General features: G+C 37.0%; 1 protein-coding gene across 42 annotated transcripts in view; it reads right to left on the bottom strand.

The window, feature by feature from the left end:
* The window catches only part of ANK2 (ankyrin 2), a 684,795-nt gene that overhangs the window by 315,921 nt on the left and 346,485 nt on the right, over positions 1 to 22,389 (bottom strand). For 4 of the 42 annotated variants that reach the window (XM_024356211.2, XM_024356208.2, XM_054683337.1 and 1 more), the window contains exon 1: positions 16,937 to 17,336. The exons of 25 other annotated variants lie outside the window; for them this stretch is intronic. In XM_024356211.2, the coding sequence (XP_024211979.2) occupies positions 16,937 to 17,020 (84 nt within the window). In that variant the 5' untranslated portion in view covers positions 17,021 to 17,336. Of the gene's footprint in view, positions 1 to 16,936; positions 17,375 to 22,389 lie in introns of those variants that run through there. 13 more of the 42 variants (XM_054683321.2, XM_054683324.2, XM_024356204.3 and 10 more) reach the window with 11 other exon arrangements.

Here is a 22,389-nt window from a genome sequence, read left to right as displayed (position 1 = left end):
ACTGCTACATCTTAGTTCATTTCCATATCGTGTCTCCCTAGCACTACAGCTCCCTGGGTAAAATGTCTCCAGATTTTCCCACTCGCTGCAGTCTCCAGAGTGACAAAAAAACATCTCGCCATGTTTTCCCACTTTTTTAAGCCTTTCAAAGTCCCCTCTGGCTACATAGCATAAAGTCCAAGCTCATAAACAAGAGATACAGTCATCTTACTCCTGCCGATGCCTCCAGCCTCATTTCTCACCTGTCCTGCTTGTTTTTCACTTCACAAACTAGCAACAAAAAACTCACATAATGCTTACTATCTCCAAGCCCTATTCTAAGCACTTTATGTATGCTAGCTCACAACTGTCACAGAAACCCTATTAGGTGGTCCTGTAATTATCTCAGTGTTTACAGATGAGGCAGCTGAGACACAGAGAAGCTCAGTTACTTGCCCAAAGTTACACACCTTGCATGCAGCAGAGCAGGTGGTCCCGTTCCAGAGTCCACGCTCTACTCAGTTTGCCCTTCTTCACTGGATGTGCAGGGCTGCTTTCACCACCTCATGAGATGGCTCAGACTCCACTTTCTCCCAGAAGTACTGTCAGTCACACCTGTGCCTGGCTCACTCCTATTTATTCTTTAAAGCTCAGCTCAGTCATCATAGCTTGCAGGAGCTCTTGCCTAGCCTTTTCTGTGCTCCTGTGATAGGCTATGTATGTTTCCATATCGCAGTTATCATCTCATATAGTAATCATCTATTTATGTATTTGTTTGCCTTTATGAACCGTGAACTTCTTGAGACCAAGGAATATGTCTCTGTCATTTTTGTATCTTGTATTTGCCACGGTGTCTGGTCATTAAAAGGCATTCAATAAATGTGCTAAGTGAAGAATAAATAAATACATAGATGAATAAAAGGCACCCCACCAGTAACCCTTCGTAATAAAAGTACCATAGTAATTGAACTTCAAACACTTACAGAATGAGTCCAGCCCCTGTGGTCGGCTTGCAAAAACTGTAAGAGGCCTAAGAGCACGCTCATGCGCACGCCTGTGTGTTTTGTGGGGCTGGGGGGAGGGGGGAGGGTACTTGAATCAAGGTAGAAAAAGACTAAAAAATAAAACTACACACACACTGTTAACAAACACCTTTAGAGGACATGTGTGTTAATGGTTCAACAAACCCAAATATTGTTTCCTCATAATATTTTTATTTCAACTACATTTTTGTTTTAGTTCTAATTAAAGATGGTCTTAAAGTATTATAAAATATATACCTGAACCAGGTGAAGCCATCTAATTTCCTGGGGACACCAGAGTAGTGACTATAGTAAAATAGCGCCCCGTCCACAAATCACAGCTGAACAACAGACCTAGTTTGGGAGCACCAGTATGACAAGTTCTCATGAAACAATTGATTAGTAAATATTGGGAAATTAGCTTTTGTGTAATAACGTTGTAGATAGAAGCTCAGTACCCCACTTGGTGTTAGAAACATGGCTTGTGCTCACTGCCAAGTTAATCACAAGTCTCCTTCATGCAGCAGCTCAGGGGCTTTGCTAAAGCTGTACCTCTCCCAAAATCAACACTGAAATTCTCTCTCCCATTGCTAGTTTTGATTGCTCTTTCAGATGACCTGTAAGAAACAGGAAAAACACTTTTCTAGGAATCAAGTGACATGAGTTCTAGGCCCGTGTCTGCCACTAACTACGTACATGATTCTGGCCAAGGTGCTTGACTTCTTTGGGTCTCCATTTCCTTATATAGAATAAGACAGTTAGAACTGGAAATTTCAAGCTTTCAGCTCTAAAAGTTTATGCTCTAAAAAATAAAACTAGTATGAAGCACACATTAAAGTCACTTGCATGCATACACACACAAAAGAGAGCACTCACATATATATTGATTTTGCAATAACAAAAATATTATATTTATTATACACATATAGGTGATATCTATATGTTCCTGTAGAATTTGAGAGGTGCTGTATTTGTTTAAATTTCAACTCTAGCATTTTTGTTAGAAGTTCTACAGAACTTTCTAACAAGAAAATTAACTGTCATTTCATGACAAAGATCTTAAGAGTTAAAATTGACTTCCCAAAGAACAACATGGGCCATACTTTGCACAATCGTTTGGACTTTCTTGACGTAAGGGTGGTTGGTACTTTTTCACAAAGCACACCACCACAAATTGAGCGCCTAGAGCGAGGTGGATAAGCAGGGCTGGCAGGTGGGGAGGGAAGGGGATTTCTGTCATGGGAAAACAAAAGGTGGCTATGTGCACTGTGGAATGCAGAGCCCCTCCTCCTTAATCCTGGCTGAATCCTGACTGGCACCACCTGCTGTTATGTGTATGCTCACAGAACAATTGGCACCTGCGTATGGTAAATACGATTAAAACAGACACAAAAACCTATCATCACGGTAAGTCACACAGAGTGCTCTTGGGAGAGCTTAGTGTACACAGAGATGATGAGGTAGGTGGAAGGGATCTTTTTCTGCTATTAAACTTGAAGCAAAATGTATTTATGTTATATTCTAAAGGGCTTCAAATTCCTAAAAAGAAAAATTAATGAGGAAAAATTTCTCTACTATCAATGCTAGAAATCTTTAACACCTGTAAACAACTCAGCAATTAAACTGGACTGTATCACTAAAATTTCCAAAAATGACTTCCACTGGGAGAAGAGTCATTCATACATATCTGTTAAAAAGCAAACACAACAACAACAACAAAATGTCCTTTTATGTTTATGGAAAAATGAAATTTCAGTTTGATGTTTTACATCAACTCAAAAATAAAACATTATTTTAAAATCAGCTTTCCATAGATAATGTGGGATTTGAGACATCAAATGAAATAAAGAAGCAGGAAGGTGGTTTTTTTATTGCAATCTAAATAAATTCAAATGTATTTAGTTGGACACTAGCAAGAATTTAAACAAAGTCTACTAAAAATAGTCCTGAGATCTATTTTCAGCCTCACTTCTAAATTCACACTAAGAGTTCAGTTTCATTATTTTAGAATTTAAAAATGTATTTGTATGAGATAAAATATCATTTTTCATAATTCAGCTTTTTGAATTTTACATTTGCTGTTAATTCTCAAGTATTTTTCAAATTAAGTATAAAAATACCTACCTATAACTGCCAGCAGACTAAAATAATCTGTTACTATTATCATGCATGTGTATTACTATTTATAAGCTTATTTGGTCTTCCGTCTTCTACCAACTGAGAAAATGTCCACATAAAATATACTAAATGTTTTCTGATTGTGGCAAAAAGCAATTCTTTTTATAGTGGAAAAGGGCAAATGCACATCATTAAAGAAATGCGAACCTTGACTAGACACAGAGAAGAAAGCAAATTCAAGTACCATATGTTTTCTGAGAAAGCAATGCTGAAATCCACCTTTCCAAGAATTTATTTTAATAATGATTGTTACTAAGTATTCTCTTATCCACAATGTTGGCTGCAGGTATGATTTGAGAGCCCTTAATAAACAATAACCAAATGCTATCATTTAAAACACATAAGAAATTTGGTGGTAACTTTTTCCATTATTTAGCAACACCCAAAGAGAATATTTGGCTCAAATACACACACACTCATACACACACAGAGATATGAATATATATTCTACTGGATATCTTTTTACTAAATGTCATATTCAACTTTAGAATTTTAGATTCCAAATAGATATTACACTGTGGAACATGAATTTTCAGTCAGCTATAACACAGGCACTTGTCATCTGTCACCTAAATTGATATTAGCACCTCATTTCCTCAAGGTCATTTTAAGGTCAACAGACATAATTCCTTGTCATCATGATAGGCCCAGGGAAAATAATCAAATTAGTACAGTAATGTAGACAGAAAAGGCAAAATATTAATCCTATTATCAAATATCAGAGCTACATAGCCTATTGGACAAATAGTCAATAAATGTTTACTAGACAGCTGTGCTTGAAAAGGTGCAAGGGATCATTCTCACATACAATAAACATTCAGTATACTGAAAGACATAGCCAGCCATATCTGCGTAAGTATTAATCACTCCTGTGATGTAATTATTTGTGTCAAAAATGTTCTAGGAGGTCCATGTGGAACCATATATTCTTAGTGTATTGAATTATTCAAAACTGTTTACTTCTGCAATTCATAAAGTATATAATAACCTCTACCTAAAATATGGCTCTTCTGGATGGTACAAAAAAGTGCAGAAAATCTTATATGAATATACTATAAAAGAGTGATATGTAGTCATACAGAAATATACAAAGAGCTATACAGCCAGAAAATTTAAGAATTTAATGAGATCCAAACTCACTGTTCATTGGTCACCTTGAAATAAACTTGAGACACCAATTCAAACAGTAAAAATTCTAAAATGCACATTATTATTACTTTCATTCTAAAATATTAAACTGAAATGTACATGATACTTAAATTATAGATTAGGCCATATCATGATGGTCTCCACATGACCCTTGACACCTGAGTTGAAACAAAAAACTGCCAATAGATCCTGACATAGAGAGTTAAAAATCCACCCTGGGGAGAAAGAAGACTGTTTGAATGTTTGGAAATTTAATTTATGGCTTCTAAATTAATAATTCTGCTTTAGACAAGAATCCAAACCCTGTACAGGGCATGGCCTTAGGTTTTTAGAATGAAGACAGTGTATAATAAAAAACTTTCTATGGCAACAGCAATTTTTTTTTAGTTGCTTTTCAAAATTTTTTTAATTTTTAATTTGTGTGGGTACATAATAAGTGTATATGTTTATGGGTTACATAAGATATTTTGATACACGCATGCAATGCATAATAATCACATCAGGGTAAACAGGGTATCTATCACTTCAAGCATTTATCCTTTGTGCTACAAACAATCCAATTATACTCTTTCAGTTATTTTTAAATGTACAATTACATTATTTTTTACTATAGTCATTCTGTTTTACTAGCTAATACTACATCCTATTCATTCTTTTTAATTATTTTTTTGTGCGCATTAAACAACAGCAGTATTATTGAAGATACTTCAAATATCCAGGCAAATATAAATTGGAGTATGGTTATGGCAGTTTATCTTTTTTAAAAAGTCCCCAAAGTTTATAAGCCATTTCCGAGAGCCTCATATCTAAAACTCAGAATAATGTAAGTGCGTGTGTACGTGTGTATGTAATTTTTTAAAATTATTGATGTTGTTATATAAGCAACCTACAAAAATTATCTCCTGATAGCCTTTTTGAAAAGAAAAATTAATTGCTCCACAAAGGAAAACATACTTCCTTTAGCTAATATTCTGCTCATTTTGACAAACTATAAATAAAGTTTACCAAAAATAGTCATCCATTTAAATTATTACTGGGAAAAAGCAATCGGGGGAGGAGGTTTAGTCTCCCACTGGATGAGGGTCAGTGATTCAGAAAATTATTCCAACAGTAATTTTTTATCTGATCAAGGCGTTTTGTTACAGTAAGTGTAAGTTCCCCAACCACACCTAACCTGTTGCTAGTGCTCAAGAACTACCTTCACAAATCAAACATGGAAGCCACTTGGGGCAGGGTCATCTGGAAGAGGTACCAAGGTTCCAGATGGAACAGACCTCCTACCCATCCAAAAAAACAGTTTAAAGCACCAGTTTCTAGATGGGCCAGTAAACAAATGCCTGACTGCCCCCATGTAATAGGCCAATCAGTCCTACTGGTTCTTTAACAACTGGAAAAAGGTCCCTGCTGTGTAATGAGATTATGGAGCACATGATAGATTAGTGACCTTTTGAATTAAGACAAGCAACATGAACTCACTAACAAATTCCCCCTTATATTAGAGAGGCTATGCTAAGGGTGTCAGCCATTTGACAAATACAGTTGAAGTGCAGATGGAAATACCAACTATAAAGCTTCATTCTTCAGTGTTCCACAGCTGAGTCTGAGAATTCACATCTGGCTTGAATATTCTGAAAGCATCTAATAATCTTAGTCAACAACTACATAAAAAAACTTTTCTAATTTGGATTTATACTTCTGTTTTAAACCGTATTTGAAAAAAAAAAAAAAAAAAAAAAAAAAAAGCTTTTTAGATTCGTTGACCAATTGACCAATCAGCGAAGGCATATGAGTGAAACAGGTTTGGGACATAAACAAAACTCCTATTTCTTTAATTCTTAATCCTATTTTAATTGTATAAAAGATTGTTGTATTCACATAGCACAGGGGTTTGGAGATAAGCAGAGTGGTCAGTCTGACCTGGGATAGCTCATTTAGGAGCTATGTAGATTCAAGCAGGAAGGGTTTTTTTAAACCCATCTGGACATCAGTGTCATCTTTAATATGGAATCATAAACTATCTACTCATCACATTATTGTGAAGATAAAATTAGATAATCTATGTAGAACTCTATGTAGACTAGCATGTATATATACTAATCTCTCAATGAATATTAACTATTTATTATTATTATTGAAAAATGCTATTCCAATGGGATGAGCTATTTTTTCTAATAAATAGTTTTTCTATAAATAAATTGTTCCATTTATTTAACAAAACATCATGTGTTCAAACAGGTTTGATTGAGGTAGACTTCATCACAATGCCACAGAAGACCCCTATTTGACTGTCATTCTACTAGTATCATTTCCCCTCATATGACCTTCTAAAAAGGACCAGAATTCCTTCACACATTAGGAGATAAGTGACTCTGGGATAATCGCAGTGTGTTAGTTTTGGTAATGTAGTTGGGTGTGCACACATCTGGCAGTACTCTGCTTTGCTGTGTCAGTTTGATCAGCTACTCTCTTCAGTTAAGAATGAAGTGTATGCCTTTGACACTAAATGAAGATAACTGGCTCTTATGGGATATTGGTGGCTAGATTAGCACTATGCCCTAAATAGCTAAGCATTCAAACCAAAACCCAGTCACCACTCATCCCCACACCTCAGTATATGAACTTATTCTGAGTCTTGGAGTATAGTAATGTGTTACTCATGAACATTTTATCAATGCTATTTAAATGCTCATTTCAGAATAATCTAAAATTATGGAAACAAATGGCTAATTCACATTAAGGCTTTTCATAGTCCCTGCTATGAATCATAGACTGTGTGGAAAGTGTTGCCAATTTCTGAATTCTCGAAGTACAGTCTCTGTACTGTATTGGGACAGAGGAATGACCTATAAGAATGCTGTATGAACCATTATGATACCTCTTTCCTCTTCACATTGAACAGAACTGTCGTTTATAGGCTATTTATACAGTCTCTTTTGAACACCTTTTCTCCACAAATGATAATATGTGGTAGATCAAGCCAAGAATAAATCATGTAGACAATTATTAAACATATGTACTATAGTTCATGGCAACAACGTATACATAGATCAAATTCATATGTAGGGCTAGTCTTCTGAATTTGACTGACTTCACAGAACACTGAAAGTATTTACTGTGTCAACTTTACAGAAAATACTATTTAAGCATGCCAGGCTATACACAATCTAATACAAGTTTAACTGAATAAGAGAACATTAAAGCAGACTGCTGTAATCTGAATGTTTGTGTCTTCCTCAAAATTCCTAAGTCGAAATCTAATCACCAATGCAATGGCTTTAGGAGCTGGGGCCTTTGGAAGGTGATTTGGCAATGAGGGCAGAGTCTTCATGAATGGAATTAGTGCCCATATAAAAGACGCCCCAGAAGGCTGCCTTGCCTTTTCCACCATGTGAGGACACAGAGAGAAGGCATCATCTGTGAACCAGGAAATGGGCCTTCATCAGACACCAAATCAGCTGACGGCTTGATCTTCAATTTCCTAGCTTCCAGAACTGTGAGAAATAAATTTCTGTTGTTTTTAAACTACTCACTCTGAGGTATTTTGTTATATCAGCCCAAAAGTACAAAGACAGACATTCACATTAATTTAATAGCAGTATGAATATCTCTAGCAGTTCTAATGGCATCTCTAAACTACTAAAATAATGGAAAGTATCTATACTTATTCCAATTTCTTTCCTTCCTGATTTTCATTTTAAATTATTGGCCATTGGGTGTATTGCCACCCTTCTGCACTTATTACAAGACAGTGCTATGGAGTAAGAGAGAAAGGCATCCCGCCACCATACCCTCGGAATTCTGGGCAAGCATTTAGAACATCTGAAAAAGGGATTCTTTAGGGATAAGCATTAAACAAAAAGAGGACCAAAATCTTGACATAGAAAATACTAAATTTCTCATATATAGTTCTCCTAATGTTTTGAATTTAAGTTTTCATTTTTTTTAAACTAGAATACCTCCCACCTAAACTGGGCTCAATTGGCCACATAGAAATACTTATTATTAAGAATTTTGTCAAATATTAGAATTACAGTAACCATTATATTATTACATTAAAATACTTATAAAAAGGTACCACTTACTAGCACTGGGTGAAACATTCTAGAATGGTTCACAATTTCTTTTTAATTTCTTCCCATTTTTAGTATCGACACAGACCCTAACACTTAGCTCTGTTTCTATAGTTTTATTTCGAAAACACCCCTTTATTCCTTTAACTATGTGTGTTCTTTGAAGTGGCAGTGGCTATAATTGTGCTTATTTTGTAAGTAGGATGTGAAAGGTGGCCAGAAGTGAAATGGTTGGTCATGAGTCACTCTGTTTGCCAGTTAAAATGGACAAAGAAGACTGCACAGAAACCTGTGGCCAGACCAGGAAATGGAAAGGAGGGGAAAGTCTCAAATTTCTTGTTCAAGGATCTGAAAATCCAACAGAAGATCCAGAGCAAACTCAAAGTCAGCCTGCAAAGTGGACTACCTTAGTAATGTTATACTAGCATAACATTACGATCACCAATAAAATAAACACCCAAAGAGACAAACCAGTTTTTAGCTGCTATGCAAAGTATTATGAGTGCCTGTATAAGTGTTATAGATAATTGCAATCCTGGGTTATCCATACCAGCATCTCTTTCAGGTAAAGGCAGAAGGCTGAATATTTAGATACTTTCAAAAATTGTCCCTACTAGATTCGAATGTCTTGTTAATTTGGAGGCTTACTTATTGGAATTTACTACTGATTGCAGAAATAATCTATAAACAGAGATATGGGGCAAATTTTCATAGGTAAAATGAGTGATTAAACATATATATATAATAGGAGAAGGACACAGGCTCACTCATCAAAACAAGATGGATTCCAAAATGCAAGCTGCAGCTGGCTAAGGCTGAAAGCATAAGGACAACCATGTCAGAGTCCACTCACAATGGTTATGGCTCTGCACTGCAACAAATCACTCAACAGTTTCCTAATCTTTATTGTAATTTGGAATTATATGCCTGAGGCTGTTGCATCCAGAATGCCTGTGTATCCCCTTCCTTTGTACTCACACATTAGCCATAACTTACGGCTCTGTACTACTGTTCACCCACTCATAGGGTTTACTCTTCTAACAAAATTACACTGATCTCTTGCCCTTCTACAGAATCCTGTAGAGTTTCTTTTTGGCAATTGCACAACATATTTATATTTTACTTATAATATGTGTGAGTATACCTATAATATTTCTGTAGATTGCTCATTACTTTTTTCTTAGATAGAAATGTCTGCTCAGATTATGAATTCCATGTAAGTATCAATCATTGGCTTTTAGCCTAGCCATGCCATAGCACCTAACACAGTGCTATACACTCAGCAAACCAATACCAATTGTTGAATTGGGGGAACTTTCCTATGTGTTCGGAAGAAACACCTAAATTAAACTGAGCAAAACAAGCTGATTCTTAGAAACTGAATTTCATTAAGCAAATGCTAGAAATCAAGGTCTTTGTCTTAATGACTACAAACACAAATTAGTGTGTGGAAGAAGATGATAGTTGTCTGTGAGTTAACAGAAAAACATGAATAAAAACCAGGTCTCATGACTAAGAAGATGCTCACCCTGTAGACTGTGGTATATTATTATCTAGAACATATTTTCCCTTCTCCCTGCAGCTTTTTAAAAATGACCCTCCCTACGGGTTGGGATGTAGGCATGAATTTCAAAGAAAAAGAAATACCCTATCATATTTATTTGGTCTCGAGTACATAAAAAATTTAAACTTTTTCTATCAAAAGATTGTCTCCTTTGGTAGCAATCCCACCTCTGCTCTATCTAGTAAAAGGAAATTGAAATGGTAACTTTATTTGTTGTGATGTATCCGACCAGTGTCCAATGAGATAAAAATAGGCAGTGATTTTGTTTCTGCCTCCAACAGGAATTAGAACAGAATACAAGCAAGAAAGAAGTAAAGCTGTAAGCATATTTATAATTTAGCATGCTCTGAATCAGGACAAGACAGAAACAAATACAGATTAAAATTTCAAGTCTATTTTAATGTGCAATCAAATGTCTCTTTAGAAACTTTATCAAGAAGGAAAAAGAAACCTCCAACACTTCAGAAAAGAGTGTATGGAAAAGAACTTTTAATAGAACAACTACTGAGAATATCATACTAACAAAATTTTCTCAAGAGAATAATTAGAGCTAAAATGGTGAAAGTAGGGTGAACTTTTTATGGTGGCTTAATTTAACACGCCTAAGCCACATGAAGGCAGCTGTTTACTTAAGTTTTGTTTCTTACATTTTTGTGAATTTTCAAAGTCCAACATGTCGTCTACATGGACTGATGGATACATCTACAACAACATAGCACAAAACATAATGGAAGCAAAAGAAGTTTCCCTTCTTTTGGGAATGCTGCTTGGGAGAGTATCATAGATAGCCATGAAAGAAGTTACTTTTCCATATTATTCCCATAGATAAGAGTGAGCATTTTTGGAAATGTGATCAACTGACGCAAAATGGCAGCAACACTGGAAGGAAGAATCAGGAGGATATCTTAGAAGATAACCACAGAATCTTTGCAAGAGACACAGAAGACTACCTTACACCTGGTTTCCACAGGAGAAATGGCTCAAAATATGTTATTAGTTGAACAGTAGGAAAAATGTCTATGGTCTCTTCAGCACCATCTGTATGTAGTCTCTGAGTCTCCAGTTTCTCATCTATGAAACTGGGATAATAATATTCAATGAGAGTTATTCTGAAGATCAAATAAGATAGCATATGAAAGCAGTTCTAGATTCCAGACATAAGAGTAAGATTAAAAGAAATGTTGTTCTCAATTTTCTTGTGTCATTGCTGCTGCCATCTAGACTTAAACAAATGTTACTGTAAGAGCCAAGTAATAAACTAACACATCTAATCAAAATTAAAGATTCTTCTTTCTAAGATAACTCAACTTTATGACTGTTGACCACGTTCTAAGGCAATGGTTCCATTCATTTATTTATTTATCTATCTATTTATTCATTTATTTATTTATTTAGTCTCACTGTGTCATGCAGGCTGGAGTGCAGTGGCAAGATCATGGCTTACTATGACCTCACCCTCCGGGGTTGGGTGTCCCCAGCAGTCCCCAGTAGCTGGGACTACTGGCATGTACAACCATGCCTGGCTAATTTTTTATTTTTATTTATTTTTTTAGATACAGGGTCTTGCTATCTTGCCTAGGCTGGTCTCAAACTCCTGGGGTCAAGCAATCCTCCTGCCTCAGCCTCCCAAAGTGCTGGGGTTACAGGTGTGAGCCACTGCACCTGGCTAAGACAATGGTTCTAAACTTGAGTATGCATAAGAAAGAGTTGGGAGCCTGTTAAAAATCCTCAAAGGTTCTGATACACAGCAGGTCTGAAGTGGGTCCTAAGAAGTGAATTATTTTAGCAGACAACCCAGGTAATTCTGGTAGTTGTGGTCAGCAGACAGCACTTTGAAATATGCTGCTCTAAAAAGGATAAATTAGTTATTACTAAGACATGAAATTATCAGTGAAAAAATTAATATCATAAAGGTGAGTAAATAGAAACAGAGAGGAAGACATTGAAAGAAAATCACAGAATACCAGGTTATAAGGTATTTTTCTTTCCAATAAAAATTTCCAGCATCCCTGACAGATGGTCATTTTAAATACCTTCAGTGATGGGGAATTACTGTCTTCAGGCAACACATGCTATTTTGGGTTATAAGTTGGTATTTTATAAAGGGCAAATGGTAAGTTATTTGAAAGACTGAAGAAATAGGGATATTATTCAGAATAAATTATACATGGAAGCCTGTCTAGATATCAGTGAACTAGATAAGGCATCAAATTTAAATTCAAAATTAATTGACTCCAATACTATTTGGACACCCAAATGTTGGATCTACTACCTGATTTCACTAAAAAGGGCATAGTTTCTTTGGCTGCTATAAAAATAAACCTTTTAATATGTACCTCATTCACATTTCTATGGTACAACATTTTAACCACACATCTGGCAACATTTTCCTCCTTCATCTCTCTATTTAGGCAGTGGCCTAAACAGCCATTAAATATGTGTGTGTGTGTGTGTGTGTGTGTACCTTCAAAATATTTTGCAATGCTTATGAATATCTTAGTGATCCAGATCAAAGCATCTTCAATAAATATAAGGTATCCTATAAAGCCATTTTATCCTACTACTCTGTTGAAAATAATGGTGCTGATATTTTATTTTTATCTTCATATCATTATTCCACTAAATGGGAAAAACAGTTAGTAAACCATTTACTCATGTACATGTTTTAGAAGAACTCACAAGCCTAGTGGTTTCAGATGGCTGTCACCTGTGATTGATGCTTGGGCATTCCCATTTCCAATTATGTAAATTACCAAAATCTCCTACAGCGTCTTTTAGTATAAATCCACTGCTATGTTATTGCTACAAATTTGGAAAGTGTGTGGAGCTGCACACAAAAATATGGTCTTGGATTATTTTAATCTAATCTGTCAAAATAGTGGAATAGTGGAATAAGTTTTATAGTCTCATGCCTGTAATGCCAGCATTTTGAGAGGATGAGAGAGAATTGCTTGAGACCAGGAGTTCAAGACCAGCCTGGGTTCCTTAGGGAGACTGTCTCTACAAAAAGTTAAAAAAACAAAAATAGCCAGCTGTGGTGGCACATGCCTGCAGTCCCAGCTACAAGGGAGGCTGAGGCAGGAAGATCGCTTGAGCCAGGTGGGTTGATGCTGCAGCGAGCCATGATCACACCACTGTACTCCAGCCTGGGTGACAGAATAAGACCCTGCCTCAAAAAATATAAAAATCTTTATAGAGTTGTCTGGGATTTAGAGTAGGCTCAAAGCTGTCTTACACGGATACATTTCACATAGCTACCAATGCTTCTTTTTAGTCCTGGATTCCAGTTGAGAATTAGAATAGCCCCCACTTCCTCTTCGCCACTGAACCACCACTAGAACATCAATCCCAAATCTGCACCTTGGGCAATATCTGTTAGTATGAAATATCTTGGCCCTAAGAAAACTTTGTTGGAAGTATCAGATGAAGGTTTTCATGACTACTTTAACAACATTACTACCTACAATTTATTTTCTTTGGGTACTAAAGAGTATCCAATAATAAACAAGTCTTTCTCTCTCTCTCCAAAGGTATCTTTGTGTTCAAGCTGGAGAATGAGAAAGGCAGCCACTGACCTACAGGAGGGGGCCTGGTACTATCAGCTAGGCCTCAGTGTTCTCCTATTGAACATAAAAAATTTCTCAAAGCATCAACATCAGACAAGGCCACTCTGACCATGACAGAGTAAAACCAAAACAGCACCACTCCCATATCATGTCTGAACACAGACAAAACAAAGACGTTGTCCAAGACACGAAATACCAAACATCTCCCTCTCTTGCCAGATGAGATTGCTGCCTCCTTGCAACTATAGCTTTAGTAACGCTCTAGCCTGTTCTCCTGTAGATAAGACTTACTGGGATACACAATCGTAGAATTGTTCCTGCTTTCTGGGAGTACCCCATCCCCAGAGTGAGCCACCACTCTCTTGAACCCTCTTTCAAATTACTCAACTGAAGCCCGTATCCTGTGCATTCTTCCTGGCACCCGTTTACTGAGATGCCCCCACGGTTCCCCATGATGTGTATCCTCCTCGCGGCAATGAGTCATAAACCCATCATGTTCAACCACCAGTGTACTCCTTGTGGTTTCTGAGTGGAGAGCACCGACAAGCTCACTTACTGAAGCCAAAATAGACAATCTTAAGTAAAGCTCAAAGAATTTCTATTCTCAACACACTCAGTAAAATTTTGACATAAATAAATTCCTCCTTGAGCTTGTTTTCTCACATTGTAGGTCTGGTGGCAAAAGACCCTTTAGCTCTGTCCCTCAGAAGAGGTACTTTTGGAAGGTACAGAATAAACAAGTAAATTACAGCCCATCTGTTACGTATTTACTAGAGATAGACGCATGATTTCAAGGAATATGATTCAGTAGGATAGATCCACACCCAGGCCATAGTGAGCTTGGTGGTCCGTAATCCTGGATGCTTAAGTAGAATCCCACAGCAGATTCAATGTAAACCTCTAGTAGAAAAACAAACAACCGAATTGAAGTGATGTGACATTGACTCTACTCCAATTTTTGCTTTCTCAGCTTTTATGCTTATTAGGGATACTTATCTCTTTATCATTAATGTCCTCATCAAGGCACATTTAATGGTCTAGTGTTTAAATATGAAAATGTAAGTTTCTTGCTGTGCAAAATAATGTGAAACAATAATATAAAGACCTAAGGTACATTTATGTAAATCTCAATGATTTTTTGAGATAAAAAAGTTTCCAATTATAGCATATAACTTTTGACATTTTGAAAAATGACTACTAGCCTTTGCAAAGCACCAATATTGGATTCTGTCATTTCTGCCTCTCTCAAAAGTATAAACAGATTTTTCTCTTAAAAGGCTTATTGCAATAAACAAATTCCATTTAAGAGAATAACACCTGAAAGTTATTGCCATTGACTATATGTTTTAAATACTGTTCAAATAATCATATATACATTATTTCTAATCCTCACAAAATATTCTATATATAATTATTCTCATTTTACAGATGAATCCCTGGATTCATTAAATGAGAAATTAAATGATGTGCTCCAAACACACAAAATTAAAGGGTAGAACTGAGATTCAGACCCACTTATGTCTGACTGACTAGGCAAGCTGAGGGATGTGTATGTGTGTGTTTATGTGTGTGCGTCCCCTAATCTATTATGTAATTAGCATTTTTTTCAAAAGCAATTTCTTTTAGGTGAAACTCCTTTTAACACTCAATATTCATGGTGCTCTAACACACACATTCAAAACTTGCTCTTTCATTTTGGATGCAAGTTTGGAAAAAGACTTACTCCTAAAATAAATTTATTTGAGAAAATTCAGCTTAAAGATATGATAGTTATTACATAGGATGATTTCGTTGTCTCTACCTCCTCAAAGACTTTAAAATGGCTTTGGTCATGTGAAGTTAGTATCATCATTCAGAGCTCAAAAATCTCAAGATTCATTCTCCACCCCTTTAATAGTCCTGAGTATATTGTTTCTAAAGCACCACAGGGACTTTAGAGAGAAAATATGGGATTTTGAAATGATAATGTGAATTAAAACAAAAATTCCTTTTTTTCTTTCTTTTTCCCTCTCTTTTGCTTGCTCGCGCTCTCTCTTCTATTTTCTTTTTCTTTTTTTATGTTGTTCAATTAGCTAACATTCTATAAAAATGCCCTCAAGGTCTAGAGGATCTGGAATGCTTAGGTACAAAAGGAAAAGGACATTCTACCAATGTTCCTGCTTGCCCTGAATTATCCTTTTGCCTGTTATCAGATTGCATCACTATCTCTACGCTATGATTAAAAATCATCACATGCTTATTTCTATCAAATTGCATGACACCATACAAATATACTACTCCCTTGTTTGCTGATACAGTGATCTTTTAAATATCAGAGGTTGCAAATTATTTACAATCTTTAGATTATAAAACATTTAGTACACTAGACATCTAGAATTTTGAAACACAATGCAACTTCATTAGCAAAATGAAAAATATTCATTTGTTCATGCTTATTATTTTTGCAATCTGCTTATTCAAAATCCAAAACCATCTAATGTTGAAAGCCATTTACATTACAATCATATCTAATATCCTGCCCATATTATTGCTCCAGGAAATAAATGCATTTTAGGAGAATTTATTTATAGAGCATCTCTTTCAGAGGTGAGGCTCAGGGAAGCTCTGTGAGGCTGCAACAGTTTACCAGAAGGAGTCAGGCCATAAAGAAAGAAGTGCTGGCATTGGGTGGGGCTGAATAGTTTGCATCTTTTCCCACTGTTTCTCGCTGCTATCATTTCCATGAAAATCGAGGGTGTGGGAATGTATGCCACAGTAAGAAATCCTACAGACTGCTTTGTGTGCCCAAGAGCCCCCACCCCATAACATCTTTAGCTGTTTTTCTTATTATTGAAAGAGCTATCACACTAATGTCTGGGAAAACTGCAGAGGAGCTAAGCAAGCCAAAGAAATATCATGCTGGGGATGATATTTCTCCTGTCACAGCAGTCTTTTCTCCTTAGGAGGAATACACTTAGCATGAAACCAAAAGGCTTTTGCTGTCTAGCCATCTCAGGATCATCATAGAGCAAACGCATCTGGCCAAAAATCTGCCTTTTGCTTCACAATCCACGTTGCTTAACACTCTTCCTTTTACACACTAAAAATAAAACGACTCTCTCTACCCAGTTAACACCAGAAGAATCCATCAGTGGCCACGGTCCTCAGTAATCCACATGTGGAACACACCTTATCTCTATTCACTTCACCATGCTCCAGTCAGTGTATCCATTATGAGCCATGGCTCCTTTACTATTCTCAAAAAGCAGCAGTTTGCACCTGCCTCTTTAAAAAGCAAAGCTTGGCACTGTTATCGTCTACAGTTACTCATAATGCTCCACGGTTTCCATAGCCTTGCTGATATTACACACTCACACATGCACACACATACATATTTATACACAGACATTCCTAATTCCGGCGATTTACCTTCTTGGGTCTTTTTCTCCTCTGACTACTGCCGTTGAACTTCTCTCCACTGTCGCTTTTCTGAGCTGCATCTTCGTTCATCATTTTGAACAGTTTGGAAAGAAAATATCTCTGCCATCAAACCGTGCCGCCTGTACAGACCACTAGCGAGTATGCACTTACTGGAGGAAAGCAGGAGGAGGAGGAGGGGTGGGGAAGGGGCGCGCACTGGGAGGGTAAGGACGGTGACGTTGCCATGGCAGCAGCTGCCACAACTGTTTATCTGACTGCATTGTTAAATCTGATTCAACCAATTACCATCAGGAACCGGTTACAATGAAGAAAGCCTTGAAAAAAGAATGCCAGGGACTCGAATGATTTGGGGACTCTGCTGGTTGGTTTCTGACACACCCTTGATAGGATCAGCTCTCAACCTACACACAAAACCTGTACTTAATTTTCTTCCTACAGGTACTTCAACACGGAACAGATACAATGCATAATGAGAAAACTGTAACATTCTGGAATGTGTCTCTGAACCTGAAGAGGTACATTTAGCCAGTCAAGAGGCTACTTAAGGAAAAGGATTGGTTATTAATATCCTAAAGTGAATATAAGAAAGCTATGTTTTTCAGATGTCATTCACTTGGTTTAAAATATAATCTTTTGAAACTACGCTCAAGGATGACTTCTGTCATAAAGCCTTGAGAACAGCTTCTCCAACCTCCAGATAACCCCAACCACTCTCTTCTCCTGTGCCTTCTCTTTCCAATGTAAGCTTCTGACAGAATACCTGTGACAATGTATTACACAACTGCCCAGATACCTAACCATCTTTTCTTGATAGGCCAAGAGCTTTAGATCAGGAGTGTGTGTGTGTGTGTGTGTGTGTGTGTGTGTGTGTGTCTGGGTAGGGGGAGAACTGAATTTCCCAGAACCAAGCATAATCCATGGCACATTAAAGGCAGTTAATCAAGGCTTGTTAAATATCTAAGACACTATCAGTAATAAAAACATAAAAAACTAATGGAGTTACAATATTTTATAACTTATCTCAAAAGTTTTCTTAACCCAATTGTGTGACTGATGAATAAAACACAATCCCTCCTCTCAAGGGGTGCATACTATAAAGTTCTGGAATTCTTCTTGATTTTAAAAAAATGGGGCTTGTTTTTATAATAAGAAACCCAAATTCACATTGATTAAGGTGGCCATACTTGTATATTTAAAAATATTAACTTGTAGGCTGGGCGCAGTGGCTCATGCCTGTAATCCCAGCATTTTGGGAGGCCAAGGCAGGTGGATCGCGAGGTGAGGAGCTCGACAACAGTCTGGCCAACGTGATGAAACCCTGCCTCTACTAAAAATACAAAAAAAAAAAAAAAAATTAGCCAGGTGTGGGGAGGCTGGGGCAGGAGAATTGCTTGAACTCGGGAGGCGAAGGTTGCAGTGAGCCAAGATTGCCCCCAGTGCACTCCAGCCTCGGTGACAGAGCAAGACTCCGCCTTGGAAAAAAAAAAAATATATATATATATATATATATATATATATATATATATATATACTTGTAGATGCAACCAGAACCTAATATACTTTGTACAAATGCACATATATATATTCTAAACACTTGCCCTTATTCCCAGACAATGAACATAAAGTATAATACACAGCATACTTAGAAGTAAAAATAGAGTAAGGATTCAACCAACAAGATAGTGTATATAAATGCACTTTGAAATTGGAAGGTGCCTATGTAAATGTGTTGCTATTGCTAATCTTATTATTATTACAAATATAGACAGTTTTCAACTCTGAAAGTGTACCTTAAGAAACATATTTATGTGAAAATGACTGCAGCAGTTGAGAACTCACCTTTCCATCAGACAGAGCAATAAAAATTCACCTTTTTCCCCACTGCTGTTAGGATTGCTCCTTCTCTCTGCCTTACCACCCTAAGGCCCCTCCACGTCGTCATCTAGAGTCAACTCTGTTTTGCTGCCCCTCACTCCCTCCACCCTCCTCCTGTTTCAGCAGACCCATTCCACCAATGCCATTCTCTCACCATTGCTTCAGTGGTATCTTGGATCACACAGCCAGGCTAAAGAGGCAAAGGTTCTCTTTTTTTTAAAACAAAACCCCAAAGAGCTTCTACAGAAGCCTCCAGAAGCCCAACTCCCACTGTGGTCAGAGCCCCCACTGAAATCCCCATGCCATTTCCTACTCCCCAACCACCTGCTCTCCCAACCCCTCACTCATTCCCTCACCTCATCCCATTAGATGCCCCTTTCTTGACCTTTCTTGGGAGCAGCCTCAGCTTGGACACATTCAGTTACTCGATAAATATTTATTGGATGACTATCATGTGCCAGGAACTGAGCACTAGAGGCACATTGCGCTAACTACTGCGGATATCATGATAAACAAAACAGGCAACATTTTTGCAGTCATAGTGCTTACATTCTAACAGTGGAACTAGGTGGTAAACAAAAATAATAGTGACAAATGCTCTGGGGAAAAAAAGTAGAATAAGGAGTGATGAGAGACACATGTTACTGTGCTTAGCACACAAGGTGCTAAGGAATGCTCTTTAGAAATCTGAATGAAGGGACCAAGCCAAGCAATTACCTGAAGGAAGAATATTCTAGGCAAACAGAATAGCAGTTCAAAGGTCCTGAGATGGGAACTTCTTGGCAAAAATGTTGAGGAAACTATTATACCACGAAAAGAAGAAGCAAAATGGAAAACCTTTGTCGTAACTGGATCTATAGGAGAGAGATGCTGTTAATGTTCTTCTTTGTCAGTTGAAGTCAGAACATGTTTTTAAATCAATGTGTTTGGTAGCCCAATTAGTAATAGAATCATTGCTTTGACATCACCTCTGCAATGCAAATTGAAAACAAATGTACTTCGTATTTCAACAATTTATGAATTAGTAACTTCTGATTATGTTCTGACAGCCTTTGTAACAATGCCTCCTCTGTCAACATTCAAACATACAGTGTATGGTTGTAAATTCTCAGATTCTGGCTTCTCAATTTGACAGTCTGCTATACCCTGCTGGCTGCTTGTGTATCTTAGTGTGTTGGTGCTGCTATAACAAAATACCTGAGACGAGGTAATTTATAAATAATAGAAATTTATTTGTCACAGTTCTGAGGCTGGGAAGTTCCAAGATCAAGGCACCAGCAGGCTCACTGTCTGGTGAGGGCCAGGTCTCTTCTTCCCAGATGGCATATTGAACACTGTCCTCACATGGCAGAAGGAAAGAAAAGCAAAAAGGGCCTACCTAGTTCCCTCCAGCCCTTTTATAAGGCCACTTATCCCATTCAAGAGGGCTCTATCCTCGTGACTTAATCACCTCCTAAAGGCCCAATCCCCTAACACCATCACATTGGGGATTAAGTTTCAACATGATTTTGGAGGACACAAATATTCAAGCCATAGCAGCGTCATTCTGAAATATTACTTAAACTTGTATACAATGCACTTCCTGTACAAAGTATTGCCCAAATGCTATACAGTATAACATAGATGTAAACATCTAAATTCTGTATAAAATAAAAATCCCAGCCAGTAGTTAAACAGGTGCCGGTAGTATTGTATCAATTACAACACCGGGGGTAAATAACTCTCTGACATTTTCTATAGAAAATGTCAAGATGTTATAAGTGTTTGGGCAGTCATCTTTCCTCTTCTGAAAGCTTTCCATTAATTTCCTTGTGCCTGTCTGCTGAGTATTCTTCACTTCCTGTCCTAATGTACATTTTCCAGTGGGCATGTCCCTAACTGGACTCTAAGCTCCTTGAGGGCAGGATTAATATCTATCTTGGCATGCCACATAAAGCCTACTGCAGTGCATGGCATATAATAGGGGACTAGGAACTATTTTTAAATACAGTAAAGAAACATTTTCAGTACTTACTATGAGTTTTTATTTACAATTAGACATCTAAAAGATTATTTTTTTATTTCTTAGATTTTTCTTTCCCTTTATGTACTTTCTGATATCTAAGAGCTATATATAATTTTAAATAAGATTTTTACAGATATTTGAGAAAAGGGAGTTGCTGCAGGCATAATAGCAATGATGATAATACCTTACATTTGCATTTTATAATTCATAAAGCCCTTTTAGCTCCTGGAATGGAAGCTCCATGAGAACAGAGATCTTTGTTGTTCTGGTTGATATAATTCAAGTACCTATAAGAGTGCCAGCATATGACAGATACTCAATAAATACTAAGTGACTTTACGGGATTCTCATAACCACACAAGAAGGTTAGTGTCAACCACAGTACAGGTGATAAAACTGAAATAAAAAGTGGGTTTGGTGACTTGTCCAAAGTAAGAAAGTTAATAAGATATACAGCTTAAGTTCATCAGATTTGAAGGCTGTTGTTCTTTTATTAAATCATAGCTGGCTTCAGTGAAAAGCAGCCACTTAATAAAGTATAAGATGGACAAAGACTAAGATGGAAAATGCCAGGAACAGAAACCGCTGTCAGATGACAATGACCCAGGCAGAAATATGAAGATGTCTTTATTGGTTTTTTGTTAAGCATATTTTATAGGCATGGAGTTTTAGAGGTGATTATTCTAATTTTCATATGCCTATTCTAGTTTATTAAACCATGAGAGTTAATAGTATTAACAGCTCTAACATACTATTTAAATTCATAACATTATTTGAGTGAGGTAAAGTTCTCTGAAGTATAAGCCTTGATGTCTTACAGGTAGATTATCTCCATTTGTGAGTCAAGAGTTGTCTGTTGTTACAAACACATTTTTTCACAGAAACTATGTTAAAAAATCTCAGTTCTCTAAAGCCCTCAAAAGGCTTTCCCACTCACTATTACTTACGGTAGAAAATCTTAACTTGGCAAAGATCCAATAGGGGACACCAAAGCATTTTTTTTTCCTTTTGGACACATAGCTAGACTACTGTTGTGGATTGAACTGTGTCCCCCTAAAAGATATGTTCAAGCCCTAATATCTAGCACCTGTAAATGTGACCTTATTTGGAAATAGGGTCTTTGCAGATGTAATCAAGTTAAGATGAGGTCATAATGAACTAGGGTGGGCTAACCCAATGACCAGGTGTCCTTATAAGAAAAACTAGTTGTAGAGACACACAGAGAGAAGATGGCCATGCAAAGACAGAGGCAGAAATTGGAGTGATGTAGCTACAAGGCAAGGGATGCCAATGATTGCCAGCAACCACTAAAAGCTGGGAAGAGGCAGGGGAGGGTCCTTCTCCAGAGCCTTCAGAAGGAACATAGCCCTGAAGACTCCGTGGTTTTGCACTTCTAGTCTTCATAACTGTGAGAGAATACAGTTCTGTTATTTTAAGCCACCCAGTTTGTAGTGCTTTGCTATGGCAACCCTAGGAAACTAGTACAGTCATATTTTCCATCCTCCCTTATAGTTGGTTGCAGCCTTGAGATTTAGTTCTAACCTGTAGAATGTAGGTGGAA

Source organism: Pan troglodytes, chromosome 3 (genome assembly GCF_028858775.2).
Source record: "Pan troglodytes isolate AG18354 chromosome 3, NHGRI_mPanTro3-v2.0_pri, whole genome shotgun sequence".
Classification (NCBI taxonomy): domain Eukaryota; kingdom Metazoa; phylum Chordata; class Mammalia; order Primates; family Hominidae; genus Pan; species Pan troglodytes.
This window is presented reverse-complemented; position numbering and strand designations above follow the sequence as displayed.